The sequence below is a fragment of the Rhineura floridana genome, chromosome 3 (assembly GCF_030035675.1).
Source record: "Rhineura floridana isolate rRhiFlo1 chromosome 3, rRhiFlo1.hap2, whole genome shotgun sequence".
Taxonomy (NCBI): Eukaryota; Metazoa; Chordata; class Lepidosauria; order Squamata; family Rhineuridae; genus Rhineura; species Rhineura floridana.
The window spans coordinates 59,018,918-59,046,318 of record NC_084482.1 but is presented as its reverse complement, the minus strand read 5'-3'; the positions used below and the strand labels follow the sequence as shown (position 1 = coordinate 59,046,318).

The 27,401-nt window shown below is 42.3% G+C and overlaps 1 protein-coding gene across 1 annotated transcript in view; it reads right to left on the bottom strand.

Annotated features, from left to right (window-relative positions):
* Positions 1-1,722: 1,722 nt before the first annotated feature.
* Positions 1,723-27,401, bottom strand: part of LOC133378746 (polycystin-1-like) — a 35,226-nt gene continuing 9,547 nt past the window's right edge. The window contains exons 6-19 of the mRNA XM_061613372.1: positions 25,962-26,105; positions 24,963-25,173; positions 24,548-24,671; positions 24,066-24,209; positions 23,158-23,222; positions 21,520-21,704; positions 20,347-20,461; positions 19,303-19,475; positions 17,733-17,935; positions 15,633-15,824; positions 13,115-13,269; positions 4,300-4,430; positions 3,633-3,780; positions 1,723-1,915 (exon numbers count right to left, since the gene is read on the bottom strand). Of these exons, the coding sequence (XP_061469356.1) occupies positions 1,723-1,915; positions 3,633-3,780; positions 4,300-4,430; positions 13,115-13,269; positions 15,633-15,824; positions 17,733-17,935; positions 19,303-19,475; positions 20,347-20,461; positions 21,520-21,704; positions 23,158-23,222; positions 24,066-24,209; positions 24,548-24,671; positions 24,963-25,173; positions 25,962-26,105 (2,183 nt within the window). The remainder of the gene's footprint in view (positions 1,916-3,632; positions 3,781-4,299; positions 4,431-13,114; positions 13,270-15,632; positions 15,825-17,732; positions 17,936-19,302; positions 19,476-20,346; positions 20,462-21,519; positions 21,705-23,157; positions 23,223-24,065; positions 24,210-24,547; positions 24,672-24,962; positions 25,174-25,961; positions 26,106-27,401) is intronic.

Here is a 27,401-nt window from a genome sequence, read left to right as displayed (position 1 = left end):
TTATGCATGTTTATGCTCCACTGGATCCCAGATAAGTCTGTATGCACATTTACATTTACAAACAATATGTGTTTGTTCACTGGTTCAATTTGGATTGTGCCTTTCCACCAAACGGTGCTCAATTCAGCTAGCAATATAATAAAAATAATAATAAAATACAATTTACTATATAAACAAACATCAAGTAAAGATTTTTGCTTAACTCCACAATACTCAGTTTAAAGTTTTGTCAAGGTTTTCATCCATAAGAACATAAAGAGCCCTGCTGGATCAGGCCAGTGGCCCACCTGTTCTCACAGAGGCCAACCAGTTGCTCATGGGAAACCTGCAAGCACGACCTGAGCCCTAGAGCCCTCTCCTCTCCTCCTGCGGTTTCCAGCAACTGGTATTCAGAAGCACATTGCCTCTGACTGTGGAGGCAGAGCATAACCATGATGGAGCTTGTAGCCACAAAATCTGAGCGTTTTCTTCAGTATATTCACAGTTCATAGCCTAACAAATTCTTCACAGTGTCTCCTAAAAGAAATCGGTGTGCCAGCATGTACTACCCATACTTTTAGGACTGCAGCTCATTCTGACGTGATCATTGCATATCAAACTTTATTGTATTTCTTACACCAATCAAACAGAGATTTTTTTCAAGGTTTTTTTGCAGGCAGTATTCTTGCTCTTGCTAACAGACAGGCCTGACGGTATGCCTTGTTATCCTCCTTTACCATGTTCCCCAAAAGGTTTAACTGCAAAGTCTGTGGAGCACTTGGAACTATATCCTGTATTATTTCCTGGCTTATTTGTACCAGGTTTTTGCAAATTGTTGGATGAATTTACAGTGCCTCTAGATAAGCAGGAAGTCAATGCTATTGCCAAAATTGACTTGTTCCAGTACAGTATATTCCTTTGAATCCTGACCACCTCCTTCCATACGGACCTGCCCATAGATTATCTTCTTCTGAAGCCTTGTTGTATGACCCACTACCTAAAGTGGCTGCCACTGAGGAATTCTTCTTCTTCTTTTGGAGATCTTAAAGGAAAGTTGGTGTCCATCAGTTATGATTTAAAAGGATACCTAGAGGATATTCTTATAATAGTGCTTGATTTAGGTGTTGGAAGTCCAGCTCTATGAACTTGTGTGGCATAGTAGTTAATGTGTTTCAGACTAGGGCTATGGAGTTCTAAGTTCAAATCGTTGCTCAGCCACAAAGCTCACTGAGTGATCTTGGCCAATCACTCTCTCTCAGCATAACCTACCTCACAGGGTTGCTGTGTGAGTGGGAAACCATGTCCACTGCTGAGACCTTACTGAAGGAAACGAAGACTATAAATGTAATAAATACATTGAAATAAATAAACAGCAAACCTAAAACTAAAGGATAGGAGGGTGCAATATTGCTGAACTTGTGTGTGTGTGAGTGAGAAAGAAAAAGAGAGAGAGAGAGATTACACATACGTGTGCGCACACACACATACACCTTGCTAAACTTCAGGCACATGACAGACATTTTGTTCCAGCAGGCCTTTTAAGCTGCTGTTTGGTTTGGTTTTATGGGGGGGGGGGTTTCCTGTGTGGTTTTATACTTATGTATACCACTTAGAAATTCTAGTGATTAAGCAGTATATACATGTCTTAAATAAATAAATAAACGTTTCTGCCAGACCACACTGCTTGTGAGCCAGTGCCTACAAAGTTCCCTTGTGCTGCAAGGTAGCCCCAGAGTGCACTTATCAGTGCAGGATACGTACCACCATGGCAAGGTGGAGGTCCAGACTTTCACTTGAATTTAACATTTGGAAGGGGAAAATGGACAGTGAAACAGTTGCTCGCCCATCTAATGGAAACTCGAACAGGAGCATCACAGTTACGTACAGATTTACATCAGCATTGTACTGGGTGAACTCGACAAACAGAGCTTTGTTCCTATCACAAAAGGGAGGAGGAAGAGGGAGAAAGAGGGGTCTATGAATAACCGTTTGAAGAACAAGCTTTATAGAAATGTTTTTCTGGCAGATAGAGATTGGATCTTGGAGTATGCCGATATAAAATTTGCTGGTTCCTCTTCCCCCGCACTCCAAGGGTTTGACAGGCAGACTCTGCTTGCATTCTCAGGGTCTGGAAATTATGAGACTTTTTGCCTTTTCTCTTTGTGACACTGCCTGCCCTGAGCAATCATTATCCTACAGGTAAGATGAAATTATAACAGTAACATCAGATATTCTACATCTCACACTCCTCTACATTTAGAACAAGTCTACATTACATATTTGATCCAGTTTTAGACCTGGTTAAGTGCCATGGGTCCCAACTGAGTCCCAATTGATAGGCTAATAACCTCCACATTTAATTCTCATTCCCGATTTCTCTAAGGGAAGCCATGGCAGTTAAACCAGTTTCAAACTAGTTTAAAGAGCACCATGCTAGATGTGCCATTCAAACACTTCCATGGGGCTCTAATTCCAGAAATGTATGTGCTGTTTCAGAGCTTTCAGTTCATGAAGATCAGACCATGCCAGTAGCTTACAAAGTTCCATATGGCCCCAGGGATTGGGCTCGTGGGAGTTGTAGTTTAAAAAAGTAACTTTTCCAAGCTCTGGATTCACGTGGTGGTGATGAAATGCCTTGTGCTACCATTTTACTACAGTAAATTTGTTATTACTAGTTAATATACATTTGCCATTTATGAAGGAGTCAGAGTTGGACAGTAGAAAAATAGAGGAGTCGGAGTCGAAGGTCTGGCGTACCGACTCCACAGCCCTGGGTTTAAGGACATGTGCCCTTAATATAAGTTTAGCAGACAGATGGCCAAAGTAGCAAAGTCCAAGACACCGGTAATATATATTACTATGCCCTCATAGATCAGCAGACTGAACAAACACAGCAGAAACTACCTGGGGGAAAAACCATTCCTTCTTTTGCACAGCAAGAGCAAACATCCCACAGAGCACTAATTTTTGTTTCCACTTGAAGACTGAGTTTCAAATAAAAATAAATGTCTTGGGCAGCTTGCCTTTTGTGCATCCAGTTGCTTGCTTGTAGGTCATGCAGTATCCTCTGGGCTTTTGCAGAGGTGTTCCCAAGCTCCTTTGAACAGCCATCATTCATGTAGTAAAATCCTGCGCGACCCCAGATCCAAAACCTGCTGACAAAATTGCATTTAAGGAGCATGAAAACAAGAGACTGTCAGAATGCCTTGGGAGCAATATAAATCTAAGTTTGCATATAACCTTATCCCTTTCTCCCACCGCCTTAGTTCTGATTCCCTTTGGAGCAGCCTCCACACCACATCCTTGCATGTGGAGCAGTCAATCTGAGCTGAAGTACAACTGCACTGCCATGCAATAATGGATGCAGATGCTACATAATGGAGTTAGTATGGATGGGTTTTTAGCATACGTTTGCAACCACAGCTTTGAGAATGGTCGCAAGCCCATGCTACAAGCCATTTCACAATGACTTCAGAATGTGATGTTGGCATTCACACAATTGGATCACCACATAGCAACATGTCTGGATGTTAACATTGATTGAAAGATACCGAATGTTGAAAGTGTTGTGAGAATGAGGCATTTGAAGAAAAATAATACAGAACTAAAAGGAAGCAACTCAGAAGTAAGCACCCCATAACTTCAATTCATACCTAACAGAACTGTGCTGAGTTGGGTCAGAGCATGTGTTTTTATTTGTTTCACTGCTCCAAGAAGTCTCTGATCTGGACCCAGACAAGTGGCACAGAGGACAGGTGCGGCTGGCAGTACTGAAGTGGTACATCCCAGGTTGGGAAAGTCCTAAAAGGTACAGAAAAGGGAGCAGGCAAAGCATTATTTTTTTGTTTTAAAGAACCTCAGTTGCCACTTGCTAGATTATATACCTTTCAATATGTACAAGGGATTTTGTGCACTACACATATTACCACCACCCACACTCTCCGCCTTGGTAATCGAGCCTGTGTTCATCCTCATCCACCTTTAAAACCCCAGGCACATGTGACATGTTACCACAGTCTCAGAAGAGCCTCTCCCACTAATTCAGCTCACTAGGGTTAATGTGCATGCCACCTTGGGACTTCTCTAATTCAGATTACATTTCCTCTTTTTCCATTGTCACTTTCATTTTCATAAAACCAAGCCTGACTACATCAGTGTTTCGAAAGTCTCAACGCTGTCTGACATGTCAAGGCAACGTCTCTTTTCCAGGGTCCTTTTCTTTTCTTGTTGGCTAGATACAATCTTCTATTGCCTGAGCTTTTCCTGAGCTTTCTCACTTTGCCAGCCAAAGAAGGACAGTGATTCCAGCTGAAGTCATACCTGGATCCATAATTAGGCTTGCAGTGGAGCTTTGTAGATGGAGTTGAGGCACTCCTACTAGTCTTAGCTTTGGGTTGTCATAAAGGTAGTTCAGCAGCACAGTGTCTATCCATTCCAATGTGTCAGAGTAACTACAAAATAAATAGAGGGGGAGAAAATGAACTGGTGCAGTTCTTCAACCAAGTGACATGTTATTAAAGCAAAGCATAGTAAAGAACCTCTTCATAATCCTAAAATTTTGCAATAGTGAAATTCATACCCTGATGCAGAAATGTGGATGAGACCAAACAAACCTTTTGACTGCAAATGAATTTCCATAGGAAAGTTACCATATAGCAAAGAAAGTTTATTGTCACCCATATATGAAGACTTCACCCATTGGTGGACCAAGGAATCCATCTGGGTGTGAAGCCAGCCAGCTCCACTTGTATTACAAGGAAGTGTCTGGCACAGGACCCAGAGTAATCCTGAGACCAACCCATGGACTCTCCCCTGGGCTTCTACTGTCAGGGATTTCAGGTTCCTTTGATATCTGAAAGCCTTATATGAACAAAGGTAGGAGTGGGAAGCAAGACAGAGATCCAGGTGAAATACCTAATCTGTACAAGCCCTTATGGCAACTGTTACAAAAGTATATCCCATGGGTAGTCAACATGGTGCCCTTCAGATGTTTCTGAAAGACAATCCATGTCGTAGACTATAAAAATACAATGACCATTGACCATGCTGGCTGGGGCTGATGGGGATTGTTGTCCAGCAACAACTGGAGGGCACCTTACTGGCTAGCCCTGCTAGTTGACAAGGAAAACCAAACTAAATATGGCATAATGGTATGAATGCAATTTATGGGGGGGGGGTTGTTATGGAGGCTTCCCTTGAAATGCAAACACAATTCCAAGTCACATGTAGTTTGGCCTTGTAAGGTGGGTGGAGGTAGCCATGAGAGATAAAGAATAGGTACAAAGTGATGAGGAACATCCCAACTGCCACCTAGGAGCCCAAATAGGGGGTCAAGCAGAAAAGGAGGGGATCACAGACAAGACAGGTTTGAGGCTAAACATCACACATCAAAACTGTTCAATTTCGGGGGTGGGGCTTGGATGCCAAGAAAGATGGCGGCATAGGGTGAGAGCTCCCCAGCCTGATACAGCATTAATGCCCTTAAGCACAGAAAAAAAACAGTTCATTTATTTATTAAACCAACTCCCTTTATGGGGTATGCTCTATAAAGACTCCACAATTATGGTACTTCAAGATCTTGCTCCAGAAACATTAGAGAGAAGAAGAAATCTGAGACCTTATACACTTATATCGCAAAAGGCGGGGCTAAAATACCACTGGGGGTTCCCATTTAAACTTATAGTTCCCTACAAAGGGATTACACACATGGCTTCAACAGAAAAAGAGGTAGCAAATATATTCAAAATATTACAGTTGGAACAACCAGAAGGAGAAAGAGAATCAGAAAAAGGGGATGAGGTTGGAGAAGCAGAATTAGAAGAGGACAATGAGGATTTTGAACTGATCAGACAAAGAAGGCAGAACAGAGGGAGAGTGGAAAACAGTGGAAAAGAAATGCTCCCCCTATTTGAGAATTCGAATCTGCAACGCAGTCTTCGAAATCTTCCAAACAGACGCAAATGAGAAGGAGCATCAGATCATCATAATAGTTTCAAGTAGAGTTATATCTAAGTTGAGTTAGGGCAAAATGTAAACTAAAGGTCCAGGTTGGTTTGTGTGAATGTGAACCATTCCCCCTCATTAATATTAGTTTAGTTTAGTTTAGTTTACTCCCCTTCCCCCTTCCCTCCCTTTTTTTTTTAAGGACATATAAAAATAATAATGAAACTAAGGGCTGGGATGAGGTCTTGTCCCACGTTATCGTCCTATGAGGTAATAGGTCGAATCCCTGAGAGGTATAATTATTTTTCAAATACTTCAAAAACTGGAAGTAGAAATTAATTCACTGGGTAACACAGACACGTGCACCTGAGGGGGAGAGAATTAGGTCTTAAGGGAAAGGGAAGGGAAAGGGGGAATAGAAAAAGAAGGGGGGACGGGAGGGGGGAGATAAGAGAAGGAAGGCAGGGGAAGGAGTTATATAGTTAAGTTATAGTTTAGTGAAAAGAGAGAGTTAAATTAGAAGGAATAGGTGAGGTTATATTCAAGATTAGTATTGTAACATGAGAATCTCAACACTTAATATTAAAGGAATGGGCATTAAAAGAAATAGATTACCAAGCTAATAAGAGTCTTACAACCTAATGTACTGATGTTACAAGAGACACATAAGGCCAAATTGGCAGATGGATTTTTAAAAGGTACTCAATGGAAACATAAATTCCTGGCAAAAGGTATCAGCAAGGCCAGAGGAGGAGCGCTTCTTTTTCATGAAAGTCTTGATTTTGAACCCAGTAGACAAATGCTAGACCCTCAGGGTAGATTTATCTTTGTAGAAGGAATATTGGAAGGGGGCATGAAAACTACATTTGTGACATGCTATGCCCCAAACAAAGGACAAACACAATTCTTCCAAAAATTGTTGAGAAAACTACACAAATTCACAGAGGCCATAATCCTAGGAGGAGACTTGACATAATCATATAATCCTAGGAGGAGACTTGAATTTAAACATGCAGGGGTTTAATCCAAATATACTGATAAAAGGACAGGACGCTTTAAGAATTTCCAAAAACTTAATGACAGGGAGAAAAACGACCCTCAATTTAAAGCAGGTTGTAAATTTCTATACTCTGATACATAAAGCAGGCTTAAGAGAAGTATGGTCAGAGACTCATCCAGAAGATTTTAGCCATTCATTTTACTCCAGACCACACGGAACTTTTTCCAGGTTGGATGCCATTATAGTCTCAGAAGAAGTACTACCACTAGTACAGCAAATAGAGATAGGAACAATTAAAGTCACTGACCACGCTCCAGTAACGGTGGAAATCATGAGTAACAAATCTGAAAAACAAATCTGTCCAAGATAGAAGTTGCACCCAACACTTCTCTCCTGTCTTCAAAGTAGAACTAAAATTCAAGAAGGGCTGGAGAACTATTTTAAAGATAATATGGATGAAGGAATCAGGGAAGAAACTAGATGGGAAGCAATGAAAGCAGTAATCAGGGGCAGTATATAAGTGAGTGGGGGTTTATTCAATGCAAAGAACAAAAAAAGAGATTACAGAGGGAACTACAAGATTTAGTGGCTCGTTATAAAGCAACGGGTTCACAAAAAATCAGACAAGAGATGGAAAAGAAACGATCAGAGATTCATTTAGCTGAAATAGATAAAACAATGGTAAACATGATTAATTGTAAACAAAAATATTACGAACATGAAGGCAAAGGAACAAAACATTTACCTAAGAGAGTTTAAAATTAAGAAAATCTAATGCCCTAACAAATAATAATACACAAATAGGAGAGGAACTAGCTAAATTCTACGAGGAGCTATATAGCAAAAAAAAAAAAGTGGAGGAGCATACTATACAAGACTATATGGACACGGTCAGACTTCCAACATTAACAGAGACAGACAGAGTAATGCTTGAAGATCCAATCTCAGAAGAAGAGGTAGGGGCAGCAATAAAGACATTAAAAGTAAACAAAGCACCAGGACCCAATTGTCATATCCAGGTTGGGACTCAGGAACCAGACCAGTTGGTGAAAGCAATTCAGTTTTTATTAACGTAATATCCAGACAAAAACTACGTATTCTCATGAAGTTTCACTACAAAACATAACCTGCGACTTTAAAGAAAGTTGACAGAACAAGGAATCCCTATTCCCCCTGTCCCTTAAAAAAGGGGCTTTCTGGCGCGAATTCTCTCACTCCACCTCAAAGTGCTCTCATCCACACCCCTCCTCTCTCTCCCCCTTGCCCTCTTTTGCTGTCTCCTTGTCCGTGGTGAAGGGGGAAGCACTGCCCCCTCCCCTTCTGAGGGCTCTGATTCAGGTATTGGGGAAAGCGGGGGGGCCAGGCCTGAATCGTCGGGCCGTTTCTCTTTGCTTTTCCCTGAGGCAGGAGGAGGTTGGATTCCCCCTTGCCCTCCCTCTTTCTCTAACTGCTCTGAGCTCGAAGGGGGAGGAGGTGTGGGAAGCTCCTGGGAAGGATATGTGTCTGTGGGAACTTCAAGGTCTTCTCTGCCAGACAGTTCTATCTCTGAGACTCCCTCCCCCTCCTCTTCGCTTTCTTCACACGGCCCTGGCCAAATGACCCCCTCCCTCTCTTCGTCCTCAGAAACATCAGGGCCCCAATCCTGCATCCCGACACCATCCCCCCTCCCATGCTGTGCTTCCCCGCAGCCTGTCGGCTTGGGACTCAGGGGAAACCGTTGATGAAAGTTTTTTACTAAGTCCGGGGCATGGACGTCGCTCTCATTTTCCCATGACCTGTCGGCTGGTCCATAACCCTTCCAGCGAATCAAATATTGTAGTTTATTCCGCCTTCTCCTGGAGTCCAGGATTTCTGCTACTTCAAACTCAGATTGTTCATTCACTATTAACGGCGCTCCTGGAGATTCCACTGGCCTTAACTCACTGGGAGGGGCTGCTTTCGTTAACAAGGAGCGATGGAACACAGGGTGTATTTTAAAAGTATCTGGCAATTTCAGACGATAAGCCACTGGATTGATTTGCGCCTCTATTTCAAAGGGCCCCACTCTCTTGTCCTGTAGCTTCCTGCATTTGCCCGGCATCTGGAGGAAGCAGGTAGACAACCATACTTTGTCTCCTATTTGAAGGGGGGGCCCCTCCCGTCGATGTTGATCAGCAATTCGCTTATACTCCGTTTTGGCTTCATCTAGTTGTTTTTTCAGGACTTGCTGCACCGCCTGAAGTTCCTGCAGAAATTCCCCTGCAGCCGGCACAGGCATGCTCCCTGTACTGCTAGGGAAAGCTTTGGGGTGGAATCCATAATTAGCAAAAAAAGGTGTCTGCCCAGTACTGGTATGCAAAGAGTTATTATAAGCAAATTCTGCAAAATGCAAATATGAGACCCAGTCAGTCTGTTGGTAAGACACATAACAACGTAAATACCTTTCCAGAACCGCATTAAGTCTCTCAGTCTGCCCGTCTGTCTGGGGGTGATGCGCTGAAGAAAGTTTTAACTCCATCTGCAGCTGTTTCCAAACAGCTCTCCAAAATTTGGCTGTAAACTGAGTTCCCCGATCCGAGATTAGGCTATTTGGCAATCCATGCAATCGATAGATATCCTTTATAAACAGCTTTGCTGTTTCTCTAGCTTCTAAGGCCCCTGAGCAAGGAAGGAAATGTGCCATTTTGGTCAAGGAATCCACGATCACCAATATCGCCATCATTCCTTGTGACTTCAGTAGATCAGTTATAAAATCCATGGAAAGGTCCTTCCAGGGTTCAGTCGGCGTGGGTAGAGGGTTGAGCAAACCTGCCGGTTTTCCCATGTCTGTTTTCGCGCGCATACAGACAGAGCAGGATTTTACATAGTTCTCAATGTCTCGGCGCATTTGAGGCCACCAAAAATCCTTAGCCACATTCTGAATGGTCTTAAAGATTCCAAAGTGCCCAGCCGTGATAGAGTCATGACATTGACGCAATATTCTAAGTCTTAGGCCCCCCCTTTGGCACGTACCTGGCAGCTTTAAACCACAACAGACCATCCTTCCAATGGAAACTTACTTCTTCATCCTGGTCCTGTTCACTTTCCTGGATATATTGTTGCATGCATGGACCCCCTGCTGTGCCTTCCTGAGCTCCTCTTCCCACGAAGGCTGGCATAAACCCAACATCAGTTTCTCCGGCGGAACAATGTACTGGGGAGGGCTACCACCTTCATCTCCTTGTGTATTGCGGTTGTCTAGATAGAGCATCAGCTCTCTGGTTTTTTGCATGGGCATGGTAAGTAATCCTGAAGTTAAACCTGGCGAAAACCTGCAACCAACGTATCTGTCTTTGGTTCAGTTTCCTTGCTGTTTGTAGACTTTCCAAGTTCTTATGATCAGAACGTACTTCTATCTGCTGCTGGGCTCCCTCCAAATACTGTCTCCAGTTCTCAAATGAGTCCTTGATGGCTAACAGCTCTTTTTCCCACACTGTATAATTTCTTTCGGCATCCTTTAATTTTCTGGAGAAATACGCACAGGGATACAATTCTTTTCCATCCATGCCTGTCTGCAAAAGAACCCCCCCTATGGCTAGGTCCGAAGCATCCGCTTCCACGACGAAAGGGCAGGTAGGGTCAGCAAAACGCAGAATAGGCTCAGATGCGAATTTCCTTTTCAGTTCCTCGAAAGCTCTTGTTGCATCCTCTGTCCATTGAAACTTTCCTTTTCCCCTTAAACAGTCAGTAAGGGGGGCTGTTAGCTTGGAAAAGCCTGGGATGAATTTTCTGTAGTAATTGGCAAATCCCAAAAAACGCTGTACATCCTTCTTGGTGGTCGGTTGGCCCTACTCCAATACACAACTTACTTTTCCTAGATCCATCTCTACTCCTCCTGCTGAGATTCTGTACCCAAGGAAGTCCGAAGTTGACAAGTCAAACCCACATTTCTCCAACTTGGCATACAAGTGATTCTCTCTCAGTCTTTTCAACACAGTTTTCATGTGTTGATCATGCTCTTCCTGATTCTTTGAAAACACCAGAATATCATCCAGATAACAAATCACATATTGATCCAAGAGGTCTCTAAACACTTCGTTCATAAACTTCTGAAACACTCCTGGACTTCCACATAGCCCGAAAGGCATCACTAGGTATTCGAATTGACCATAAGAGGTGTTGAACCCGGTTTTCCATTCATCCCCCTCCTTCGTTCGAATTAGATTATACGCCCCTCTTAAGTCCAATTTTGTGAAGATTGTTGCAGAACGCAGTCGGTCTAACAACTCCGGAATTAAGGGCAAGGGGTAACTGTTAGGAATGGTGATTTGATTTAAGGCGCGGTAATCATTACAGGGTCTGAGTTCACCTCCTTTCTTCTTCACAAACAGCAAGGGGGCCCCTGCAGGGGATTGTGAGGGACGGATAAATCCTCGCTTCAGGTTTTTGTCCAGAAACTCTCTCAGAGCGGTTCTCTCTGCCCCTGTGAGGGAGTAAATTTTCCCAGCTGGAATGCTTGCTCCTGGCACTAAATCAATAGCGCAGTCATAAGGGCGATGGGGGGGTAACGCCTCAGCTTCCTTTTCGTTAAACACATCTTCAAAATCCACATATTTCAAGGGAAGTACCACTTCTTTGGCCTCCTGTACCGCTCCTGCCAAGGCTTTTACGGTTTTCTCTGGCTGGCAGTTCTCTTGACAGTACTGAGAAGTGAATCAGACGACCGCATCCTTCCAAGCTATTTTTGGGTCATGCTTTGCTAACCAGGTTATAAGCAGGTACAAAACAAGGCTGCCCACTGTCTCCTTTGCTTTTTACTCTTGTGATAGAATTTCTGGCTTGTAAACTTAGGGAGAATAACAAAATAGCTGGAATTAGAGTGGCTCAAGAAGAACATCTTATCAGCTTATATGCTGATGATATGTTGTTTATGCTATCCAATCCAAAAGAAGCTCTGCCACACCTTCAAAAAGAACTGGAGGATTTGGGGGGATTGGCAGGTCTAAATATAAATTTTATAAAATCAGCTGAGAACTGCCTGTTTTAGAGATTCTCCAATTTTTCATGCAGTAATGTCACAGAGGAAGGAGGACTTAGCAATGGTGATCTGAATAACTTAAACTTAAGAAACTTAAAAGTCCTTAAAGTGGAGTGCATCTTGACAGACTTTAATATTATATAACCATGGTGGAGGACACAGAAATAGACAGCCCAGTCACAGGACATCAAACAAGTATGACTTAAAAGTGGCCATACTCAAGCAACAGAATTACAAAGGGAGAATGCGCATGAAAGCACAGAATTACAACTTGTTGACTGAATTGGGACAAATAATGTTTATCACACTGCATGTGTAAACTGGCTAACCAATGCTAGGATGTCTTTTTTATGAACAACAACTATTTTGTGCATATACCACTATTATGTAATTATTTTATTTATTTATTTATTATTTGATTTATATCCCGCCCTTCATCCCAGCAGGCTGGGATTTATATCCGGCCCTTCCTCCCTATCACTATCTTTGTTCTTTCTGACTTCACTGTTTACAGTCTCCCCCCAGAAACAGGTGTGTGCAACCCCTCTGTAGACAGTCAGGAATTCAGTGACTCTTTCTCTCAGGAGGCCTTCGAGCAGAAATTGGATGGCCATCTCTTGGGGATGTTCTAGGTCTGGATTTCCTGCACTGAGCAAGGATTGGATTAGCTGGCCTACAAAGTCAGCTCTAGCTCTGTGACTACTAGGCATGGATACCTGCATTATTCTTCTTTTCTTTTTCTCCGCTTCCAGGATGTATTTAAAGTGTGAGAGGGGGTATAGCATTTTAGAATGTGAAGAACTTTTTAAAAATGTAACCTGCTTTATGTTAGAATGCCTTTAAGCACTTTAGAAAATAGTACCCATTACAGCAAAACCATTTACATGCAATGACTGCTCTAGTATGAATGTACTCTCTGTAGCATCTGGGAACAATAACTGATACAGATAGAAGCCTGGCAAGATGGGCAAGCAGGTGGACCATTTCTGACTGTATTTATGACTTTGTTTGAAGACAACTTACTTGTTCTTGGACATGCCTGAATATCTGATCATGCTGCGTCTCCGTGTAATATAATTCTTATTTATTTATTTATTATTTGGTTTATATCCCGCCCTTCCTCCCAGCAGGAGCCCTTATGTGACTTTAGAGATGGCCAACTGCTTGTCCATAACCCTTCCCTCTGGACAGTTCACCTGCACACAGATGTGAAGTTCAGCCCTTTGCCATTTGTCACAGATATCTCCTGTTTGACAGCAGCATGCAGAAGGTGGACATTGTTGTCATGGAAGCATCTCTGGTAATTGATGGTCAGTACCACCAGAAGGAACAGCATACGGGTGAGGCAGTTCTGGGGGGGAGGGGGGAGAAGAAAGCAACAAAAATGATGCAGCACCAATAAGAATGTGAAGTACTACCAATAAGAGAGAGATAAAAAATCTGACTGCAGAGAGGGGAAAACCACAGCAATCACTAATGAGCACTAATTAATTAATTTAAACAGAGAGAGATGTAATGTTTTGCTATTGCTATTGGGATGACAAAAGAAAGTTAATGTAGCGCTAATGTTTATTCTATTTATTTATTTATTTATAACTTCTTTATACTACCCTGTAATTTGATTCCAGGGTGTCAAAGTGCAAAACCGCATTGGTCAGATCAGTTCAAAACTAGGTAAGTGGCAATCCTTGGGGAGAAAAATGAAGCACCCTGTCCTAGAAAGCCAGCTGAGAATGAGAGAGGGAGAGAAATTTGTATTTAACTCCTGGTTCAGCCACACGGCCCTGCCTTTGCATAAGTTGCTAATATTTAGCCCAATCTTCTTACCTCAATGCCACAGTCTTCTTAGGCTGAAGACAGGTAAAAAATGTAAACGTACTGCCCAAGTCAATTCCGACTTATGACGACCCTATGAATAGGGTTTTCATGAGGCTGAGAGGCAGTGACTGGCCCAAGGTCACCCAGTGAGCTTCATGTGGGGATTCAAACTCTGGTCTCCCAGGTCGTAGTCCAACAACGTAACCATTACACCACACTGGCTCTCACTGAAGATAGGTAATAGGTTTTAAAAGAGTTGAAGGTGCTACATTAGAGCAGCCTTTGCCTACCTCATGTCTTCCAGATGTTCTGGACTACAACTCCCATCAGCCCCAGCCAGCATGGCTGTGTAATGCTAGGGCTGGAGGGAGTTGTAGTCCAAAACATCTGGAAGGCCCCATGTTGGTGAAGGTTGATTTAGAGCCATTATTGTTATTGAGGTGTACAGTTATTACTTCTGCCCTGTTATTGTCTCTGGTCAAGGTGGTTTTGCAGGGCTTGGGGGCACCACAAAAACCTGCATACCTATTTGAACGCAGATAAGAGTCAGTGATGCCCATGATGTACACAATCATACTATCTTCAACTTCAGATACTCACTTGCCTTTAGCCTTAGCTACTTTGTCAATAAAGTTAAAATCTAAATCTGTTCTGACATCTAGTGGGCAGAGAAAGTCCTTACACTGTAATGCCATCTTCTAATTCACTGAACATCAACAACTGGTGGGTCAAGGACCACTGTTTGGTTGTAGCCTGACCTAAAGTGGATTGCAACAGCAGCATTACCCCCATGCAAATATATGGGTTTTTTTTAATTCAGTAGTGTAGTGTGTCCACCAATGCCTGTTTGGGCAAAAGTTGGGTCTTGGGTCTGAAAAGGATGAAAACTACTGTAATCATTCATTAAAAAAATACCCCTTAACATGGGTGTAAATAAGTTTGAGCTTATTGAAATCTGGTGCTACTGTTCCAGCATAGTTGCTGCTGAAAATTGCTTCTGCATGGCTTCTTTCAGCTATAACTTAGACACGTAGCAAACTCTTGGATCTGCCAGATTGTATGATTGCTTCCTGACAGAATCTCATTCAAGGCCACTGCTGTTTTAGAAAGTAACCATTGCTTGCAAATGTTGGAGCTCCTGTTTTTCAGACATGTCTTCTTGGCGGCAATTATGCAACAGCCATAATGTATGAACTGGTTCATACAGTGCAATCCTATGCATGGCTACTCAGAAGTAAGTCCCATTGAGTTCAGAGGCACTTATTCATAGGAAAGTATGTGTGGACTGCACCCTTAATCAAAGTTTCTTCCCAGATTGATAAAGTGATGGGGGGGGTGGCTTGTTTCCTGCAGTCAAGGAACAGAATGTTTCACTCCACATACCTAACTTTAGTGAACTCATCACAAAAAAGGCCTCAGACCCCTACAAGTCCTATGATCATAGCAATCTATGAAACTGTGCAGTCAGAATAAAGTATGCAACTACAACCAATGCATAACCTTTAAACCCAACTCCCTTTCTGCTCCTCCCTGCAAAACTTTGGATTGCACTCATGCTATCTCTTGATTACCAATATTTCTGGCCACTGCGAGAACAGGACGCTGGACTAGATGGGCCCTTGGCCTGATCCAGGAGGACTCTGCTTACGTCTTTACGTTAAGTACCTTCTCCTTTCTAGTCAACTCTATTCAGTGGTCTGTCGCTTAGGGCCTGACTGTATCTTACACCAGTTGCATCATCCCTACTTACATGCTTCATTTTCCCCTCCTCTCAATTGTGTGGTTCCTTGAATCATCCACTTTGCCCATTGTGCCTTTTTCAAGGTGACTTTCAGAAGCACTTCCCATGTCTGGATACACATGCCAACATTTTACATGAGAAAAGATACTACTTACCCGCATCAACCCCTTGAGAGCACGGACTTTCTTGGCCTCCTCCTTGGCCTGCAGCAGCCCATAACCACAGGGCACTCGCACCTTCCCCACTTGTTCAGGCATCTGCTTCACCAAGGGCTCCTCCACCAGTCCATCAACTTCGCTCTCCACTGGCTTGCTGATGAGAGCAGCATGCAGAGCTCCAAAAACCACCTGAGAGAACAGGTACATAGGAAGCTGCCTTATATTAAGTCAGACTATTGCTCCACATAACTCAGTAGATTGCACACCAGGTCAGAGTCTTGGGCTTCTTAATAGTTTTGGCTTTGTCAGGGAGATTAGCTGATAGCTTTCAATACCTGGCCCACAAGGACAATGGAATGGGAAGAGACACTGTTCTGGAGAGGTGTGTGTGTGTTTCTTCTCTCTACTCCCCCCCTTCTAAATAAGGAATGTGGTAATCCAGGTCTGTGTGGAAGCAGGAAACAAAAAGAACAAACTGGCAGTTTTGAAGCAGAGTTAGAATGAAAAAAGGACAGTGCTTGGATTTTTGGGACTCTGAAAGTGCTGGTGATTCCACTTAGAAGACTTGGTCTATGTAGAGTGAATTCTGAGGGTCTCTTGGGTTGTTTAATGTTGTACTGCCATCTATATGCTACCTGTATATTTGTAAATAAACACAAGTATTACAAAATGTCAATAAGCATCCAGTGGCCTCTTTCCAAAGGGACCTAACCTGGGTAGACCTGCTGCCCTGAAAACTCTCCCCACATGGAGAATTGGGGCACACATAACAATAAAGACTCTTGGATTACTGCAACTCTTGCTTTTTTTTAGACTTCAGTTCTTTACTTTGGATCAAGAGCACAAGCAGGACTGTGGTTTGTTTGTTTTTACAACCATGGCTTATTAATTCACACAAATATGGAATCTGGTAGCTAGGATAAGATTTGAAGCTCGGTTTTCATGTTTTTGTTTTGTTTTGCAAGCATTTTGTTGTAGCATGTAAGGTTACAGAGAGAAGGGTATGGTAGCAATACAAAAGCGCTAAGGGATCTTGATAAAGCTTCCTTTCCCCGTCCCTTGGTTACTGCTTTGTGGCTATCAGCCATCTAATTTCCATACCTGTCTTGCATTCCATTACCTACCATCACACAATACTTGTTAGAAAGTGTGAAGAAGCACTGTGGGCCAGAGAGGTGTCTTCTTTGTGGTAACCCAAAGCCAGGAATACTGCAAGAGTAAGAGGAGACAGAGGGTGCTACCCCCCTCCCGATTGACCAGGGGGCTGGCATTTATTCTCATAACATTACTTGGGGGTGGGCTTAGCAACTGAGGAAGCTGTCTTATATCATGTCAGCCCATTGGTCCATCTAGCTCACTATTGTTGACACTAATTGGCACCAGCTCTCCAATGTTTTTTCCCCCAAGACAAGAGTCTTTCTATCCCTACCTGGTGATGTCAAGGATTGAATCTGGAACCTTGTGCATATGAAGCATATATGTCCTCTACCCCTGAGCTACAACCCTCCTCCTTTTTGTTGCAGAATGTGTTTGCTAATTCAATGCATAAAGCTGTTCTTTCAAGATTTCATTGGGGTTCTCTTCAGGCCTATGAATTCCTGTCATGGCGCTTCTTGACTCTAATAAAGGATAGACATAATGGGCAGTCTTCTCACTGATTTTTTCTTTCACTAATTTCTCTTCCCAGCCCTTCATAAGCAGGTTTTTTTGTAAGAATAGCCCTTTCTCTGGTTTAGAGCCAAACTACACATTATGTAGGAAAGCCAGGATTACATCTCCCATGATTGGTATCTCTATCCTCCCCACTAAGAAAGGGGAATTTTGGCCAGGACAATGGAAGGGGAAGGATCACTTATTGGTCCCAGTATTGCCACTCAATCAAAATGGTAGACCCCAAGGATCATCTCATAAAAAAGAAATAATCAGGGCTCCCATATCATGCATAGTTTGACCCTCACTATAAAGAACTTACAGCTTAGAGGTTTGTTACAGGGTTATTTGTAAAATGTCTGTCCCCTGTTGTATTTTAAAACATTTTGTACATAGATGGATGTTGTGACTACTGAGAAAATGCCAAGGACTCTGTTATACTACTACCTTCATTGGCTCCAGGAAGAAGAAAGATGTGATGAAGGCAAAGGCAGAAGAGATCAGCCACACCAAGGCAGTGTGGTCAAGGAAGTAGGAGCCATATAAGATACTGATGGAGAAACAGCCAGCGAGCAGCAAGAAAATGGATATGTAGGTTACTAGCAGCATCCATGGAGGGAAGAGCCATTCCTGACATCTTCGGGGCACCCCTGAAATAAAGACAACCAAGTACCTAAGGTCACATCCCTTTTATTTAGAATAATCCCAGGATCCTTCCTCCTCCCAAGAGCTACAGTTTCACTTCTATAAAAGTAGCCTTGGGCATTTCTGTCTTCATTCGGTAGACAAGGCAGTAACCTATGACATCAGCCTGCCTGGACAGGATAAAATTAACCTGCCCCCATGTACTTCTAACCCTGGATGTTCTGCCTCCCATCCAGAAATACAACCTTGCCCCATTTAAGAAAGCAACCTCTTCCTTTATTAATGCCTCATGGTCCACAAGGGCAGACCATTTAAGTAAGACTATTTCTTATTTTCTATATTCTACATTTCCAGTGAAATGTGCCAAACAATTTTTTTATTTAAAATTTTTATTATAAGAAATAAATAATATTCCAAAACAACATTGCAGCATAAGAACATAGAACTCAATAATATTGATTCCAGTGTATGCAAAAGAAAATGAATTCCAGACAATAAAATCATGTAAAATCACAAAAGAAAAAAGTATATACCACCTTGAAAAACACCATCTTTTCTAATTACAGGAACTCAAGGAAACTTCCTACACACATTTAACTGCCTTTTACTGTAACAGCATGCCTTTAGTAAAATTGTTTTCACTGAAAGAAATGATGGAAGGGACCAAATGATCTTCTCTGTCTAAAGTCTAGATGCCACAACAGAAAAGGTTCTATGGTCCGGCACCACCTTATCCTTTGTCATTTCTTAAGAGTGCCATGCAAGTAGTGTGTCTTCTTTTTATGGCACAGAGGTCCAGACCTTATCTTCCCACAGGTAATTATTTATATGAGAAGAAAAACAGGCTCAGATCTTTTAGTTAATCAGTTAATCCAAGATAATTACTAATTCAGAATAATTACTAGACAAATTAATGGGGGAAAAGCTTATCAGTGGTTACCAGCACTGATGGCTATGCTCTGCCTCCACAGGTGGAGGCAGTATGCTCCCAAATACGGGCTGCTAGAAAGGGGAGAGTGCTTTTTGCACTCAGGTCCCGCTTGTGGGTTTCCCATGGGCAACTGGTTGGCCACTGTGACAACAGGATGCTGGACTGGATAGGCCATTGGCCTGATCCAGTTGGCTCTTTTTATGTTCCTACTCCCTCAGCAAAGATTAGAATCTTCACTCTGCCCTTAAGCAGACACGCAAAGTGAGAAAAGAACATCCACTCCTTTAGCCACCTTGATTATGTGTACAAAACAGAAGTTAAAGTATGCTAAGGGAAAACAAATCCCTGTATTAAGTCATATCTGGTATGCACTCGGTCTCAGCATTGGGGCTCCTATGATACAAAACGATGAGAACATGTCACATTAGTATTCACACATACCAATCCGAGTAGAAAGTGAGGAAACCGATGCAGGAGGAGATTCCAGATCAGAAAAGAAAGCAGTCCCAATGGTTGTCATAGCAGAGACATAAGAGAATGACTTCCGCAGAAAGCCCCAGCTGCTTCCATGCTGCACAATCCCATCAGACCAGCCACTACTGGAACTCTCCATACTTCCAGCCAGGGAACAAAAAGAATGTGCCAGAATTAGAGGCAAGAGATGCATCAGAGCCACCAAGGTATGGTAGCCATTCCAGAAATAGGGTACTATGTCCAGGCTAAGTAAGGCTGGGCCAGGCACAGGCAGGTCTGATTTTCAGGCCAATGCTGGCTAGCAGTTGTTGTACCAGTTAAGTTTGAACTTGGGGCCAATGTAAAAGAGAAAATAAAATCAGGCTTGGCTTCTTTGGAACTCACCAGATGATATATATTATGCTTGGAATGAAGATGGATATGCATTCTAAGGGTAGAAATACACTCATTGTAGAAATACACTGGTTGCAGCGCATCTCCATCTCTCTCTTCTGAAAATGGGGGCACACAACGCTAGTCAAACCCTGACTCTTTTTACTATAAAATCTGGTGGGATCAGCTAGACTGCATTTAAAAAAAAAAAATCCGCTTCCAAGAGATTTCACAATCAACCCATTCCTCCTCCAGGTGTGGTTAATGGAAACACTTTGATCTGGCGACTAGTGTGTTCACAGCCCAAGTGTGACAGAAACAGATGGAACACACCTTCTCTCCCCAGAAAACAAATGCATCAAACCACTTTAAGCACATGTTTGTCTTCATCTTTCTCGATAGTTAAGGCCTTGAACATTAACCAATATGTACTTTGACTAAAAACAACCCAAGTGAGAATGAATAACTATAGTTATTAATTGCACTAGAATTGATTAAGATACTAATGATTGTTTCTGAATTTGGGCTGCCCATCCATTTGTTTTCTTAAAGGCCTTGTCCTACTGTGTCATCTGCCCACTATCCCAATTCCCACTGCAAGTTAAATTGCTCAGGGCAACAGCAAATCTGCCAACACACCTGTCATAGATGAGATCTGCTTCAGCCTGGGGTGAAAATCTGCCACTGTCAGATGTGACACAGTCAGAAATGTTCTCCTGAGCTTTATCAATGCCACAACTGAACAATCCTTCCTCTAGGGACAAAAAGAAAAACTGAAATTATAAAGTAGGCCCCAGTGCTAGGCCTGTCTGTGCTGTCACTATGGCAACAGATATACCAATGATGGAAAGAGAGCAGGGGGAGGCAGAACTATACCAATGAAGTCAATGCATAACATTGCCCTGTTCATGGTGGCTGTTTTTTAAAATTGCTGCTCCCTTTGCCTATGACAAACAATTTGTTCTTGTTAACGAACACCAACAACTGGTTGTTCATATTTTTTTCCATCAAACTATTATTTTTCTGCTAGGGAAAAAGCTGTAGAGTTGTACTCAAGGAAGTTGTCCTGTTTCCACAAGGATTTCCATTATGCAAGTGGAAGTCCTTGTGGTAATGTATGAACTTGGTTACATATAACTCATAGGGCAGTATTCAACTACTGCATCCTGTCACTAAGGATTTCTACTTGTGCAATGAGATGTTCCCCCTCTCTTCCTCCCCCTGTGTGCACCTTTCCCCCTTTCTGAATGTGCTCCAGAAGGTTGGAAGAACCCTTAAAACAGATTTTGGGGGGCAGGGGAGGAGAGGGGAAGAATGTTCTATTGCGCAAGCAGGAATCCTTGCACTAATGGAACAATTTCCTTAGTGCTATGTTGGATTCTACTCATAATGTTCCATTTCAAGGGCAATTCATGAACTGAGGTCAGCAGAATCCCACTGAATCACTTTGAACTGATTACTATTAGGCAACTCAATGAAAACAAATCTGCTGATGCTTGCCCCTAATCTTTCAGTGAAAGGTGTGCAGTGTAATCTTATGCATGTTTACCCAAGAGTAAGCCCTGTTGTGTTAAGAGGGACTTACTCCCCTAGTAAGTATGCTTAGGATTGCAGCCTAGGTTGATTAATGTATCAATTAAACCTTGTAGCTCTATCTTTCATCCATTTTTTTTTAACCACCACCAAACTCTTACTAATAAACTGGAGTGACGAAAAAATGTATGCATGAGGGAGACTGAACACAGAGGGAGACATAGTAAGAAAAATCTGATTGGTGATTACCAGAGTGATGGCCACAGCTGGATCTCCTACTTTCCTCAGAATCTCTGAACGAAAAGGAGAGGGGGTCGTCATCAGAACTGGAAATGGATTCAATTCCCAACTTTGCCATAGCTTTCTTCCTCTTGAGAATCCGACTCTGATTCATCAGGGGATCAGAATTCAAAAGGTCAGGGATATCAAAGATGCTGTCACATGAAGGCCGCTGATAGACAGTCCTGCAGATTTTTTAGTGCCATGTGAATAAGGTCTGAATCCGGGCACATAAGGAAGTTCACACAACTATACACAGATAATTCAACTATACACAGATAATCTGGAACAGCTTTCCACAATCTGGTGCCCTCTAAATGTTGCTGGACTATAGCTCCCATCACCCTTGACCATTGGCCCTTGACTGGGCCTGATGGGAGTTGGAGTCCAACAGTATCTGGAGAGCACCTCGTTGGGGAAGACTGGTAAAGAGTAACAAAAAGTTCTCATGGCTCAACAGTCCACTTGGATAAGACTAGAAAGGCTAGTGTGTTGCTGCCACTAAATAGCTGGGTGTGCCTGTTCATTTATTTATTTTATTAAATTGATATCCCCCCTTCCTCCCAGAAGGAGCCCAGGGTGGCAAGAAGGAACCTATACAAAGCCAAGGTTCAAATTCCACTCAACTAAGAAAATCACTGGATAGTTTTGAGCAAGTCAGTTTCTCAGCCCAGGATTGTTGTGTGGCTAATAGGCCACTCTGAGGGACAAACTAGATGTGACATTTGCCACATGGTTTGCCTTGGCATGCTTAATTGGGACTGTGCCATAGAGCAGACGTTCCCAAATTGTGGTCCATAGGCCACCAGTGGTTCGCTTCATTCAGGTGGTCTGTGGCATATCTCCATTAAATATTCATCCTGATTTTAATTGCATTTTATTGCTGCTTTTATTTCTTTTATTGCATTTTATCGTGTTACAATCTGAATTATATGGAATTCAAATTGTAATACAATAAAATACAACATATAAAAATAAATCTAGAGGTTTTCTACAATCAAGTGGTATATAAATTCTGTTAGGTAAAATAAATAAACTAAAATACCATTTAAAACCATATCGCATCTAGCACAGCACATTACAATTGCTGCAGCAGGTAGAAAAATCATTAAGTAGTCTGCCAAGACCATCAGCAATTTTTAAGAGGTCCATGGAGAAAAAAGTTTTGGAACCACCAGCATAGAGGGAGGGGGACTTCAACCCTAACCCTGCCACAGTCCAGACTGGAACACACACACATCCCTGCTATTTGCAATGGGAGGAATGCTCCCATTGGCACACAAAAAGGACAAGGGCTGTTCTCTGTTTTCTAGGAGTCTGCTTGCTAAAACTGGCTCAGCAAAAAGATCCTGGCTTTCTGTAATCACATCATTGGACCACATAGCCCACTGGCAATCCTCTTGTTGGTTGCAGTCTCTCTAAAGTAGGGGTAGCCAATGTGGTGCCCTCCATATGTTGTTGGACTACAATCCTCCTCATTCCTGATCCTGACCAAGCTAATTGGGGCTGATGTCCAACAACGTCTGGAGGGCACCATGTTGGATGCTCCTGCTCTTATTTTATCTTATCTTAAAGGAATCTTATTGGATGACTTGCATAACTTTTTGCCTCCAAAAGCTCTGTCTATTGTTACAATACCTGTCATTGCCTGCTCCGATGACATTCTTCTGGTTGGAAGCTGGTTTTCTGCTAAAAGGGGACTTCTGTAAAAGCCAACAAAATAAAATATAAATGGTCTAACAGGGAGAAAATGTGAAGCATGGATGCCACATAAAATCAAGCAACGTAAACCTTGAAGGAACCTAATCTGCCATTTTCATTCCAAGTACCATTGAAGGAAGAGATGTAAAGCAATATTTCTGCTACTGTGTCATAATGAAGTGAAGTCAAATTCAGGGTGTCTAGATGCAATAGTTGACAGGGCTCAACCTTTTGTAATTGCACAAAGACAGAATAAAGGCAAAGACCATTTCTCCTTACCCTGCAAACATGTCACATGACAAGCTGCACCTGCAGAATTTATTCCAGCAAAGCAACTCTTTTAAGATAGAGGTGGCTTACAGAGCCTTCACAACAAAGAATTCCATTTTGTACAAAAAAAAGAAATACAAGATTTCTTCTGGATGTCCTTGGTAGCCAATCCCTTGCGATGACATACAAAGGTGGGGGTGGAGGGTTGTGGAACAAGAGAGACTTGAGGCAGTGCAGGAGCTAAAACTGAGAGGACTTTGAACCAGGAAGGAAGTCCAAACCTTGTCTCAGCTGCAAATTCACTAGCTGGCCTTAGGCAAGACACTGTTTCCTCAGACTCACCTCCTGCATTTCCAACATGTGGATGATGATAATGATAACCTACATTACAGGGCTGTTGTAAAGACAACCAAAATAATATATGTATAGCACTTTGAACATTATATAGTGATACAAATGCTTTAAAAACAATAACCCAAGCCTGATGGGGAGGTGAGGGTTTGTTGGTTGGTTACAGGAACTCATGCAAAGTCTATATTTACCATAACACCAGGCCACATAATAGTTTTACTCACACTGCCAACAGAATCCACGATGGAGTCAATTTTTCCAGAGACAGACAAGAAGGAAGAGCTACCGAAGTTAGAGCAGTCAAGAGACACATCCATCTCCACAGTCTGGCAGTCCTGAGCAGGTGGGTCAGGATCTTCTATTACAATCTGTTGGAACAGGGGACATGTTCATACAGCCTAATCAAATGTTCAGCAGGGTACCTGTCCTGCCACGCATTGAAAAGGTTAGCACTCCACTGAGCATTTGATTCTTTATTGTGAGAAAAGCTTGACATTTTCCAATTCATTTCACAATTAGAGGAAACATGGATGATTCAGTTATAGCAGCGGTATTATTTGCTATTACATTCTTTCTATTCTTATGCTGAGCAGTTTTGTCTGTTTTTGTGGCTTCCCTTCCTTGGCTGCTGGTTAGGTTTCTCTCTTGCATCACTTTTGTGATTGAGTGAGGTGCACCAGAACTTGCACTGGGTTAACATTTGTACCTTACTGCGTGTTTTCCTGAAGAAAAAACTGAAGAGCAGTTGTATTGGGTAAACCACAACAGCCACAATCACTCCAACCACAATGTTCTCTGCTGTAACAGATGTGTGGCTTCCTACAGGATTGCTGTAGAAGAAAAAAGTTGATTTAGCTATTGGATAACTAATCCCAGAACCTAGGATCAGTTAGTGTCATATTTCATGTGGACCCCGGGTTTTAGAACAGACACAAATCAGATATGTGTGCATCAGATGGACTGGGAGCTTCAGAGGAGCAATATGCTTTAGCATCTCAACTCTCAGAGCCTAACTCTCCTCGGCATTACCATTCCACTGAGCTCATCCTTAGTCTCTCTTGCTACCTTCTGTGCATTCCCTCTCTTGCTCCCCCATGTGCTCCTGTGAACAAGATGCTCACCTGTGACCCTTAACTCCAATTGCACCATACCAGATGGCACATGTAGCTAAGAAAAGGTGAACCATGAGCATGCAGCAAGTGAGCCTCTGTACCCGGGTAAAGCGGCTATTAGGAGGACGGCTCCAAACAGAAAGCCAAATATGCCAGTCAGAAAACCCGAGGCGCATCTGTGCAGGGAAAATTCGGGGAAAGCATCTCAGTTCTGGTGGACCTGAAGACAATAATGGAAATGAGTGTCAATGCCTCCTGCCCTCCTCCTCGTGCTTCCTAGTTGCTACCAACAGCATCTTCTTGCTGTTTAACCATCACCTTTTCCTCTAATCAATATCACCGTCCTAATTATTTAATACTTAGACTCATCACTACCTTAGAGTATCAGTTATGTCGTTAGCAATTGTGCATTGTGCAGTTTCTTTAGATTAAGCCCACATCAGCACCCTTGGGCAGGTGCTGGGACCCAAGTGCCCAGGTAGAACTTACTGATGCTGACACCTGTTTTGGTCCACCCACTCACCTAGCTGCAGCTGGGTCTGCGAATCTGGTCCCCATTTTAAACTTCCCCATGCCTCTGGGTGATGCAACGCTTGGTCCCCTGGAGCATTGTGGGAAATTTAAAATAGGGACCAGATTTCCAGACCCAGCTGCAGCTAGGTGAGTGAGTGGACCAAAACAGGTGTCTGCATCAGTAAGTCCTGCCTGGGCACTTGGGTCCCAGCAGCTGCCCGAGGGTGCTGATGCAGGCTTAATCTAAAGAAACTGCACAATGCTCAAGGTCAGATCTATGCTATGTATAGCACTTTGGTCTGGCAACAATAAGGTGGCAATGAGGGCCAAGAAGGGTGGGATACCAGAGACTTGATTTCACATACTGATTTGAACTAACCAGCTAATTTTAGGCTACAAGCTTCTTGTCCTATTTTAATTGGGGAGTGCTCATAAGTAATAATAGCAATGAAAACTATGGCTTTCAGGTCAAGGTTCCATCAGGCTATAACTCACATGCTGCAAGGACTTCCTTTTCCACCATTCCTTCATTCTTTTCATTTTCCACAGACAGCCAGTCCTCCACCAGGAAGAAATACATATTGTCTGTCTGCTTGTCCCATACAATAACATGCTGCAGGTACCAAGAGGGGTCCAGGCCTGGTCATAAAGAAAGATGGTGAAGCAAACATCTCCAAAAAAAACAAGCTCCTGTAGAGGAGCTCACAGCCATTTTGCTCTTCCCTGGTCCCTTTTGTTTATTCTTGGCTACAGCTTGTAGTTAATGAGGAGTAGGGATGGAAAGATCTGTCCGTTTCAGTACTCTCAGTTCCTCCTTTTCCAATCCTAAATTCAGTTCTCAACATTTCTGTGGTAATTTGCAATTAAAAAAAAGTCCTCATGAAAATCTTCAAACATTTTACTGCGGATTTCTCCATATAAACACATTTTTGTAGGTAGTTTTGACTGATGTACACATTTTGCAAGCCATTTCTCATCATTTAATGCATTTGTGCATGTTATTTTCACTCATATATTCATTTTTATGCACACGTTCCCCTAATATATGCATTCTCATAAACATTGTTTGATTGGCAAACTGCACTGCAAAATTAAAATAACTGTGATTTTTTAAGGATGGCTGTGTTTCAGTTCTCATTTTGTTTTAGAAAGTGGGAATTTGATAGATTTGGCTTGAAATGTGAACTGAATCGACATTCTTACCCATCCCTAGTGAGGTGTAAGGATGGGGCAGAAGTTTGATTCCATTTTCATTTAAAGGCAAATCTCAAATTCCAACTCTCCCCAAAAATATAAGAACCAAAACACAGCTGTTCTTTGAAATTTGGTTATCTGGGACTTCCGGGAAGGGTGACTTCGCCTGTGCCTGCTTTTGAGACGAGCTCTCGTCTCAGAAGAAGCTTTTTCAGTTTTAAAATCAGTCAGAACATTCTTTTTGACTGGTAAAGATTTTCTCCCGGGCAGGGAGAAACGTAGAGATTAACCACAAAAGCCTGTGTTAGTTGGGAGGACTGGATTTCATTAATTTATGAGAGAAGGTTCAGCCAGCAATGCCGGACGGATTTTCAAACAAGCTCTAACTGATAAAGCGACACGTTTATCTTTTCTTCAAAGAAAAACGGATTCTAACAGGCAAGCATTCTTCTTTCTATTTTTTTCATCTGGTTTAAATTGTTGCAGCAAAAAGAGATTTGTCAATGAATCAGCTATAAAGAATTCCTGGGTGAGTTAACACTCTTCTCTTTCATTCACGAAATTAAGGAGGAAAGAAATTGAAAAAGCTTATCTTTATTTTGATTGCAAAAAGCTGACCTGGAATTGTGAATTTTAAAGATACAAACGGATGAGGGATTTCTATTCCGAGGAGATAAATAAATAAATTTGATTTATGAACTTTGGAATATTATATGTCTGGGACTATTTTTTTTTTTTTGG